The sequence below is a fragment of the Rhinolophus ferrumequinum genome, chromosome 4 (genome assembly GCF_004115265.2).
Source record: "Rhinolophus ferrumequinum isolate MPI-CBG mRhiFer1 chromosome 4, mRhiFer1_v1.p, whole genome shotgun sequence".
Lineage (NCBI taxonomy): Eukaryota > Metazoa > Chordata > Mammalia > Chiroptera > Rhinolophidae > Rhinolophus > Rhinolophus ferrumequinum.
In genome coordinates, this window is record NC_046287.1 from 5,548,403 (window position 1) to 5,559,982 (window position 11,580).

The 11,580-nt window shown below is 43.5% G+C and overlaps 1 protein-coding gene across 1 annotated transcript in view; it reads right to left on the bottom strand.

The window, feature by feature from the left end:
* The window catches only part of COG3 (component of oligomeric golgi complex 3), a 53,913-nt gene extending 43,039 nt beyond the window's left edge, over window positions 1–10,874 (bottom strand). Inside the window, exons 1-3 of the mRNA XM_033104445.1 lie at window positions 10,558–10,874; window positions 2,580–2,726; window positions 895–956 (exon numbers count right to left, since the gene is read on the bottom strand). Of these exons, the coding sequence (XP_032960336.1) occupies window positions 895–956; window positions 2,580–2,726; window positions 10,558–10,728 (380 nt within the window). The 5' untranslated portion in view covers window positions 10,729–10,874. The remainder of the gene's footprint in view (window positions 1–894; window positions 957–2,579; window positions 2,727–10,557) is intronic.
* Window positions 10,875–11,580: the final 706 nt, after the last annotated feature.

Here is an 11,580-nt window from a genome sequence, read left to right on the forward strand (position 1 = left end):
GAAATGTACCAAAAGCTGTTACAAACCGTGTCAATACTTAAGGAAAATTCCTGAAATGCAAAGGAGCAACCAAAGGAATCAGCCTTGAAGCCATAAACTGGCTTTTTACATGTAAAGCTGTAAATCACCAGTTCGACTTTCAAAGGCTGGGACACCAGGGCCATCCCAAGGGATTAATTAGGTCAATCTTTCCTGTCACTTCCACTGTTGAGATAGTGAGATGGCATGGGAAGAATTTTGGACTCGGATTAGAAGACCTAAGTCCAAATCCCAGCTTTGCCCAAGTCTCCATGACATTAATCAAGTTATTTAATATGTTCAGGCCTCAGTTTGTTCATTTGTAAAGTGGAAATATTACCTTTCCTCACAGAGCTGCTATGAACACTGAATGGAATCATACATCAAAGAGCCTGACACAATGCTTAGCAGTTACAGTCAATCAACATGCGAGGAATGCAAGCGCTCCACCCCAGTCCCCAGATCAGCTAGAACCACCCCATCGCTTCCCGCACGTTCTCAGTACACACAAACAGAACAACTCGGTCACATCGAGTCGAGCTGGCCGTGCTCGAAGTCTGGTGGTCTCGTCTTCTAAGAAAGGCAACAAACACCTCTTAGAGTTCCTGTAAAATTCCCACTTGAACCCAAACCTTTCTAGACTTACCTAAAAAAATCTGCCCCTCCTAACCTATTAATTACAATGTAACTTAAAAAACAAAAACTGTACAACTTCCAATACCGGTTGACCCAAATCCTCTCTGGCTATTTTTAAAGAAAATGCTGCTGTTGCAGTTTTCTTTGTACCTTAATTTTGTTTAAAGATACAGATTACAAAACGCTTCAGATGACTGTGATCTAAAAATTAGGATGAATAACAATGCAAGAGCCACATACCTATATTTAGTTTCTTCATCCTGATCCATCTGAGTTTGTAGTTTTGCAAACCATGAAAAAAACTGCAAAAATAAAGAGTATTATACTGTCAACAAAACTAAAACAGACAAAATGAAAAGTGGCTAAATGCTAACCAGCAAGTCAAAAGAGTAACCCTAAGTCTTACTGTTTGGGGTTCAGACATTAAGAATTCGGTTTAACCAGGAGACGATCATTTAATTGCATATCAGTGTCTACATGCTAGGAAAAGCAAAGGATATTAAAAACAATGGCGATTTCCAGAATTAATTAAAGAAGAGCATTAAAGATATAATACATAAGAAGTACTATTTCTTCCTTGAGAGGCTAAAACCCACTTGCTAATTGGCCAAATTTGAGAAGGAAACATCAGGCTTTGGGTAAATATTATTATCTAATAAGAATTGAGAATGTAAACTCATAAATAACAGACTGGTTTGAGAACATGGACTTTTGCATCAGCTAAACCTGGGTATGGATTCTGGCCCTACCACCAAGGTTATGAAAATATCTATTATTAAAAAGAGATGGGGCAGGCTGACCTTAAACAAGCACGAGGGAACTTTTTGGGTGACGGAAATGTTTTACATCTTGATCACATGGTAGTTACAAAGGCATATACGCTTGTCAAAACTCATCGAGCTGTACGCTTAAAATGATTACATTTTATTGTATGTAAATTGTACCTCAATATATTAGATTTTTCTAAATTTGAAAAGAGATGTGCATGTAGTTTTTTTCCAAATAGTCCAAATAAGGTCACAGACATGGTGCAAAATTATCTTCTAAAATTGGGATTCGAAGTCAATGCCACGCTTTATTCTCTCAGGACACTAAGCTGGGAAAGTTCTCTGACTCTCGCCTTCTGAAGCCCGGCTGCGAGCCTGCCACACGCTGCACTGACAGGCATTCCCTTACTGTATTCACACAAGAACCCTATGGCACAGGTATATAATCACCATTGCTTTACTCGTATGGAAACTAACTTATCTAAGAAGGTAAGTAACTTGCCTAAGCTCACAAAGATGGGGAGCGAGCTACGCTCTTAATCGCTTCGCCGCACTGCCTCTCTCGACTTCCCCTATGTTCACGTCCACACATCTGCTTAACATTTTACTCGGTAAGTGTCTCAGCTTTGATTCTTCACAAGACAGAAACACGAGGAGAGGAAGTGGCAAAAGACACTATTGTACACTTAGGTTTATGATCAGGAATAAGCAAAAACGAAGAGAAAGCCATACACACTACATTACTAAAAGTAACCATCAGGGCTCTTCTACAGAGGATATTTAGGTTTTTAAAAAAGAAATTATCTAGCAACAGGCAAAGGGGTGTGCGCGCCCATGCAAGCTGGGGGTGGGGGCGGGGGGGGGCTGTTAACATAGTTATACACTGGGGAGAGTCAAAATACATAAAATATTACAGCATCATAATCTATCAACATCCAAACTTGGAATACACATTTTCACCTGTACTGCAAATATACCTGGGCAATAGGTTTAAAATACTTAATAGCCACAAGTAACAGAAAATCAAGAACGTTCTAGAAAGATTTGATGTTAACTGCAGTTTGAAATATTTAGAACTTTTAATTAGGACCTTTTTCATTAACCCTGTCTTGAGACATTTAAATAATCAAGCATCCTTAGAAACAATACTGCACTTACCTGCTGTGCAGTTTCGATTCTTTCTTCTCCCATTTCTAAGGAAGTAAAACCCTTCAAGAGGATGTCTTCTGTAGATTCAGGTACCACTGCCGTCTGCGTGATGGGCAGCGACAGGGATGTTAAACTGCACAAGTCTTCAATTGGGAGCTTGGAAAAAAAAGAGCCACAAAGACATTTAAATATCTTGAAAATTCTCTGAACTTAACTCAAGATTGATATTACATCTCAGTTGTTTTGAAAAGGAAAGGAACGTTTTCTATTAAACCATTTGAGGTTAATAAATGCCTTGTAATACTAATACTTATAACTAGGCTCTCTGTATTCAATACTGGTCTCAAAATGTAAACATGACACTGATACCCCACCATTAGTGCGTATGGTTTTTGAGTTACCTTTGTAATACTGGTCGTGAACCTGTGCTAATCCACACACATTTTCTTACTTGAACCTCTAGTGAAATAGCACCAAAGGCAAAACCTGTGCGCTGCTAAAGTAGCTTGCCCTCCCCATTATCTAACACAAAGGCTGGACGGCATTAAAACCAATCAACAGAAAACAAATCACACCCAAGAATCAAGTACCAACAGACATCACCTCCTTATACCACATCCACTGCTGGCACATTCCACCCACACCTTCTTGCTGACAAATGCTGAAATCACAACCCAACAGAAAGAACTTCAGTTTCCCTTCCGTTTCAGAAGAGCCTCGGGGACAAGGCCTCTCACCTCCATGCCATCAGACCTACAATACTTCCTAGTTCTCCGCTGCTGAAGACAGCCCAGGTGTTAACTCACCTGTCATCGCACAGACAGGCTCTTTTAGACCTAAAGGGAGTGTGGATGCTGCAGAAGGTAAAAGGGCCCAATTGTTTTGTTTCAACCCCATTTCCAGTCCTTAGGACATCTAAGGTCCAGCAACAGAAGACTTCTTACAAGGCCTGAGAAAACCACCTCCTCGGCTTGTTTTCTAGATACAGAAATTTCATCTGAAGACAGTCCGTATTCTCTCTTTAAAGTTAAAATAGGATAGATACAAAATACACCACCACTAATTTAGAAATACGTGTTTCCCCTAAAATAAGACCGGGTCTTATACTAATTTTTGCTCCAAAAGACACATTAGGGCTTATGTTCAGGGGATGTCATCCTGAAAAATCCTGCTAGGGCTTATTTTCTGGTTACATCTTATTTTCGGTGAAACACGGTACAACCCTTTAAATATAGGGGTTTTGTACCTGGGTTCAAGTGGGGCTACACCTTCTGGCTCGGAGACTAACATTATAATGGGGCCTGGTTTGAACCCTGCTCCTGCTCACCTAACAGCTGTGTGACAACGCAAACTACTTTATGCTTCTAACGCTCAATTTCTTTGCTGGAAAATAGGAATTACGTGATCTGTATCAGAGGCCACTGTGAAAAGAAGACCCAGGTATGGGAAAACAGGCTCTGATCAGGCTGCCGGGGAGAGGCAGAACCACAGAAGTGTTGGGAGAAGGTCCTCGATCGGCTCTCTCCCCTCGACAAGTCTGACTCGAGAGCCAGGAGGGCTAGATGCCATTCGCCGTAATAAGGGCATCACTGTTCACGTCAGCTCTCGCTGAATGGGGACGTAACCCGAGTATAAAAGGACTGTGGCCCAGTACGAATGAAGTTTCTCAAATCCGGTGAGAATCCATCTTAAGTTCAAAGTGTCACCAGGAACTGCGTGCTGCCGCCCAGGGTTCTGGAGGACAGCGGAAGCTGTGCTGGGATGGTCGCCTGCTCACGCTCTGCGCACCGACCCCAATCACCACCAAGTTGTCCCGCCGGAGAGGGGGAGGCGACGCATCAGAGACAGTGCTCCGCGTACTTAGCATAACGCCCGCCATATGGTAAACACCCAATAAATCTGAGCTACAGCTGTGTATCGTATTATTATGATTCCCATTCATTAGCAGCAACAGAGTAAGTAAATTTATAAATCAGAATCTCTGCTGCGTCTTGGGAACAGAATCGTCCATAAGCTAGCTTTACAAAGTTTTATTTTAGTAATAGTGAAATCTAGTTTTATATGAGGAGATCATGACAAAATTCAAACATACAATTCTATCAGCACTGTTTACACAATATCCAAGGGGCAAAGGGGAGGGAGACGGTGGTTAGGCTCCAATTTGAAAAGTACCCCGGAAAGCACATGGAGGCTAGGCTAAGATAAAGAAAGCTGGACAGAGCACTGCTTGCACCCTAAAAAGAAAAAGATAAATACTATATGAAATCACAACTATTCTTAAATCCATCAGAGAGCTGAGGCTGCAGAGTAACCAAGTAGCTTAAACTCTATGTAAGACGGGAACCTCCAGGCAGAGAGAATGCGAGCACATCACCTGTGGCACATCAGGTCATGGAAAAAGAGAGAATAAGCACCGTACAAGGAGGCGCGAACTCAGCATCCATTTCCCCACGTTGCAAAGGCTAGGGGGTGAGTACAGAATGCCTGGAAGCCACAGACACACGGGGAGTTTGCACCCCCTCACCTGGTTTTCTCCACAGACCTCCCCCCGGTTTTCATTAGAGAACAAAGTGGAGCAGGCCCAGAAAAGGAGACGCCGGGGAAAGCAGAGCACAAAGCCCCATCCAGACCCTCCTCCCCGTGGAACCGAAGTCTTAAGAAGGGCAGCAAATCCATCATCCCTCAGGCACACAGGAAAATCCTCTACAGATGGGGAAAGGGAAAAAAACAGCACTGCGCCTGGAGGAAAGGCAAGAAACAATGGACGACCTAGAACAGCAGGTCTCCTACTGCCGGGGGAGGGCAGAACCCCGGGGGAGGGCAGAACCCGTGAGCCGGCTCCACCTTCCAGCCCCAGGAGCAAACGGCGCACCCAAGACTGAGGCTAGACTTGGGAGACACAACTCCCACCTACCACTGTCGCCAGGCTGTAACGCCCCTGCCATCTGCTGCTATGGGAAGGCCAAAGCACAGTCGCAGAGCATATAGAAGGCGGAGGGAGAGGAGGAATGGTAAGGAAACCCTGCAGCAACACAGTCCCGATGCTAAGCAAAAAGTAACACCAGAGAAATTTGAAGCCAGAGGTAAACTAAAGATAACCAGAGCAACAACAAAACCTAAACCAAGCTCAACTCCTGACTAGACTAATTCAACTCTCCACACTCACAACTTAACAGAAGAGGTATTCTTATTTCCAGGCATTAATACTATTTTCCTCATTCTCTACTGGCCTGCACACAATATCCAGTATTTATTCAAAATTACATTAAAAGCAAGGAAAAAAACAACTCATTGTCAAGAGACAAAGCACTCCACAGAGCCAGACTCAGAGATGACCTGCATATTGAAACTATCAGATAATTAATTTAAAATAACTGAGGCTCTCGTATAAAATACAAATAAATGAACAGATACAGAATTTCGGCAGAAAAATTAAAACCGTAAGCCTCAAAAGGAAATGCTAGAAATACAACATCATGGTAACAGATGAAGAATACCTGCAATGGACTCACTCAACATAGCTACAGGTAAATCAAGAATCAGTGAACTGGGCGAGAGGTCCATAAAAATAACCCATGGAGAGGAAACTGAGTGGGAAAATTAAAACTGAATGAAACATCCAAGGACTGTGGGATGGTGTCAAATGATCATGTACAAAGGAAGTGCACCTGTTTTTCAACCCAAATAACGGTACACTATACACACCTTGCTTTTTCATTTAATATGTAGCATTTTCAATTATCTTTCAACAGAGTATAAGGAAAAGATGGAATTTATTCTTTTTAAATTCGTAACTCTCTAATTGTTATTAAGCTGTATCGGGCCGGGAGTACAGAATGATTATTTAAGTAAACAGCAGTCTCTCTTCCTTCCCATCTTCTCTGCCCTTACAATTCTTCTTCTCTGAGGCAATACCAATGTTTATAATTTAAGAATTAATTTTTAAGGAATTTGAGGGTAGAATGAAGAACTTTAAAAGGAGAAGGAACCAAAGAGATAATCTGCAATTTTTATCAATCTTCTTTTATAGAAATTATTCAAAACACATGAACGTAATATTTTTTATTCCTTATCATCAGAACAGGTCAAATGAAAAGTAAAATTCTCCCCTACCCCCAACTTTAACTAATTTAACCGCATTCAATATTTTTGATGGTTACTCTGTATCTCTAACACAGATTTACAGTATTGTGTTTGAGTTCGTCAATTTGACGTCCTATCTATTGACTCCCCACTACATAAAATGAAAAAATGAATACCCCTAATATTTTCTTCCGTACATATTCTCAAATTCTGTCACCTACCATCTCTTTTTTAGACTGTCAAAATTTATATTTACAACTTGTTCTGATTGATTTTTTTAAATGATAGTACGTTTCCTGACTCCCACAAATTTACCCAAATTGCAGGGTCACTGATACCATCTTTGTTTTTGGGGCGCCACACATTTATCACTGTCATGTCAAAAGGATTCCAGCGTGTCACACACATGTGCTCAGTTCATCTTGAACCAAAAAAGATTTACCTTCTAATTTACTTGAGAAGTTACTATAGATATTCCAGAAAAAATCCGTAATCTATATGTTGTGAGTGAATCTAATCACTTGAATGTATGAAATAGCATTCTGTTTGCTGACTTCCTGCACAAATACTAACTACTTTTCAATCATAAGGACTTTGAAACACCAGACACAGAAGGCAGCTTCCTGGCCTGGTTCCTTGTTCTCACTAATACAAAACATTTTCTCTCAAACCAAGCAACAGACAAGCCACACTTGTAACCAATTCTAAGAAAATTGTTAAAGTAACAAAACAAGCTGCACTTTAACAGCATATGAAAAAATCTCCCATTAGGTACATCTGCCAAGCTGTCTTCTTTTCTCAAAGCACCTGGAATAGACGGGCAAAGCAAGAATGGTGTGGTGGTATCACGAAGTTTCCTAGCCTGACCTCTCATTCACTCCTGAAGTGGCGATGACTGAATGCCTGATTCACTTGCTTCCAGATGGAACAGACATTTACCTCTAGAGAGAAGAGCACAGATCTAGGTTCCTGATTGTTGTTCTCCTCTAGCGAGTTATTGTACAGTTTATGAACATAGGGACACTAACACGTTAAATACTAATTACACAGGGACCAGCTGAACAGGTCCAGGAAAAATCAAACAAATACTACACCTTTTTCTCCCAAACTTTACCTCTTGCACAGTTCTGGGTTGGAGATAATCACTTTTATAATCAATCTACTCCATCCACTCCCTAAATGAAACCTGATGTTACTTTCTCTGGAGCAAATCATTGAAGAGGTACAGATGAAGTCTTGGAAACTTCCAAAAGCACCTAATCTCTTTTGTTTTTTACCTTTGGTCTGAGTGACACCTACTCCCGCTGAGGATCATCAGATTCTAATCTTATTCTTTTAAGATGCTAATCACGTGGGAGGGGAAAGCACGTGAAAAATAGAGGTAGCCAGTCATGTGCATTTTCCATACGTGATTTAAGTCTCACAACTCCCCATAGACCAGAACTATTATAATCCCTATTTTATAATGACAAAACAGGATGAGAAAAGTTAAATATCACATGTAATGTCACAGTCTTTAGGAAACAACTGTAACAGTAAATTACATGTAAATTTCAGAGCCAATTATTTTAGCATTTTATCAAGAATTACTAGGTCCAGTTGAAAGAAAATGGCCCTCACTACTAAAATATTTGCCCTGGCTACAAAACCAGTCCACCTAATACGCTACTGCAAATATTCTACCACCATTTCTCTTAGCTAGCTAACACCAAATAAAAAGGTATAATCTCCTTTCCAAGATAAGACTATAGTTCTCCTTCATAACAGAGAAAGCTATTTCCTAAAGAAGTTAACAGCTGTATGAAATTTGTTAAGACTTAGCTGGACTCTTGCTATTCAACTAACTTGCCCAGTTCCAGCTGCTCAGGAAGTAATTTATCTCATGAAAACTGTGAAACTACAGAAAATCCCTTACAGATATACTGGTTGGACAAAATAAAAATTAAGGCATTCTTTTGTTAAATGCACCCATGTTAAAAGAATGGTAACGGGAAAAAGGACAAAAAAACATTCAATTCCAAAGTCTTCCCACAAGACATATAAACACTTTAGTAAAGGGGAAATGAGGGCTGAAGAGCAAAGAAAATTTCCCCAGTGAAGATTCCAGCAGGGATAAATAACAGGTTATTCCATTCTCACAGAATCCACCGCCAAGGCTGTGTGTACCAGGAGACCCTCCCTGAATCCTTGAACTTGTCAAGCTCATCCCCTACCCATGACTTTGCACTGCTTTTCTCCTCCAGCTAGAATGTTATTTCTGGCTTCTTGTTTTCCACCATGAGTTCTCACCTTAGACTTACTTTCTTAGAAAAGCCTTCCGTCCTTGTCTAAAGGGCACGCCTCCTCCCATTGTGTCACACCATCCTGTTTTATCTTCCTTAGAGCGCGGATCACTGTCTGAACTTCCCTTCTTTGCTCTTTTTTTCATGCTCATGATCCTCACAATTATGTCAGCTACGTGAGGCTAGAGATCTGGTCTTTCTCACTTATTCTACCCTCAATTTCTAGCCCAGAGTAGGCACATGACACATTAAAATGACTGCATGAGGCTACTGATAGGTACCGTATTATATAAATATGAAAGAATGGGGTGCAAATGAAAAGATTCAATTTACCTGACTCCAAACCCTTTCCTTTAAGCTCAGTGAGAATAAGAAACAATGGTTTATGACCCATGACAAAGAAACAAATTGGACTGCATTTCTTGTGGAATATGTTCTCCGCAGATGCTGTGATGTCCAAACATCCTGCTTCAGTAACAGGCCGAATCAGTTACAGAAGGACTGGAATATTTATAGAGCAAACAACTTCTATTATCCAGCGCATAAAAGACTGACAGCCACGCCAAAAAAAATTCCCACCTACTTCCTCGTTTGTTTCGGATCCACTTCCAGCATGGCATCCTAGGGAAGGACCGAGACACCCAAGAAAGAATACCTGTATTTTATAGCAAAGCATCCAACTGTAAAAAAGGGAAAGAACTTTCACATCAGAGTTCTTAACCTCTGCTGTTTGAGGGGGGAAAAACTAAGTCTCTACCCTTAAATCTGCCTTTGGACACAACTCCAAATCGAGTAAAAAGAACGCTTCCAACATGAAAAGTAACCGTCCCCCTTAATAAAACAATCCCCCTACACCTGGCCCTCACCACCAGAAAAAGGGTGCCAAACGCCCGACAGTTCCTAAAACGTATGTCCTGCTGTGGTAACTACTGCAGTGAATCACACAAGCAGCAGTGGGCATAAAACCCCAACGGTAACTAGGATCGGAGACGCTGACACTGAAACCCAAAGCCAGCCTTACCCAATCACGCACTGACCCAGCTTTCACAAAACTTCATTTTTATTGCTTTGCAACAGGCCAAACACATGGAATCTCCCATGACCTGAACTTGATCGAGGTCACTGCTCCATGTGCGATGAATGAAACTGTCGCTCAAGACCAACTTCTGGTCGGCCCAACCGCCCCCGCGGGAAAGGACGCGGGGTCCTCACGCAGGTGCTGAACGCCCACCCGACGGGGGGGCTGCCCCGAAGCGAAGAGCACTGGGGCTCAGTGCCCCCTTGTGGGAGACGGTGGGCAGCAGGTCTGTGCCCCGCTGACACCAGGGCCGCCGGGCAGGCTCCGAGGCCACGGCTCCCGGCCAACCGTCCCCCGCCGCAGGGGGGTCGGGTGGACACGGGCCATCGGAGGCCCTCGCAGCCGTCCCCGGGCGGTCGCCGCCAGTGTGAGGCCCGACAGCCCGCAGAGGCGAGGGGCCTCGCCCACCGGAGCCGCCGCGGGACGAGGGAGGCGTGAAGCGAGACCCTGGACCGGGGTCCGCAAGGCCAAGGTCCGCCCGCGCGTCCGAGGAAAACAGCCCCGCCTCCCCGGCGCCCCAGCCGGTTCCCGCCCGTCACCTCACCTCGGCCGGCACCGGCAGGTTCTCTGCCGCCGCCTTCAGCTCCAGCACCGAGTCCATCTGCCTGTCGGTCAGCGGCGCCGTGGTGTCGGGTCTCCGATCCCAGAGAGCCAGCTTCTCCCGAGCGTCCCGCTCCGCCGCCGCCTCAGGCAGCAGCAGCGCCGCCTCCGCCATCGCCGCCGACCCCGCGGCCCTCAGCAGCGGCGGGGTGGTGGCGACCCCGACAGACAGGCTCGGGCCACTTCCGGGAGAGCCGGAGTTTCCAGCGAGGCACCGGCGGCGGGGCGGGGCGGGCCGGAATCACCCGACCCCGGAAGTGCTTCTGCGAGTATGTGGGCGGGACTGAGGTCAGGGCGGACGTGGCTTTAAACGGGGTACAGATATTTCCGGTTGTAATGTAGACTGAGAGGGCGAAGAATATAGACCCTGGCGGAAATAGAAATGCCCCTACCGGAAGTCTCTTTCTCAACAGCAATAACTTTATTGTTCCGTGTTGTTCATGACAATTGAGCTAAGTGACCCTGCCGGCAGGGGCCTTCGTGAGCTCCGAATCTGCTGCCTCTGCTCATAGCTGGGTAGTCTCGGTGGAGTGTGTGGACTATGTGATTTCCTTGTTTATATGATGGCAGTTTCTGCTAGCTCGGTCACAACCACGAGCACAAACTTTTCCAACGTCCAGTAACTCCGCTGTTAGAAAACTAGTTTATGAAAACATAAAAATTCAAAGATTTATGTGCTTCAGACATCACGAATAGTACTATCAAATAACTGGAAACCTAAACGTCCAACATTGAAGAATTCGATCAATAATTCATGACACAGACATGTAATTGGAATACTATTCTGCCATTTAAATCATGTTGTAGACTTGAGTGACAAAACAAATAATGACAGTATTGCATCATCTTATAAATACTCGTGAGCCCATACTGATATAAATAAATGAATTAATCAATGGGGGAGAAGGGACAGCTCTACCTTACAGAAGAATTCCAATCAATAAATGTTTCAAGAATGAGGGAAATA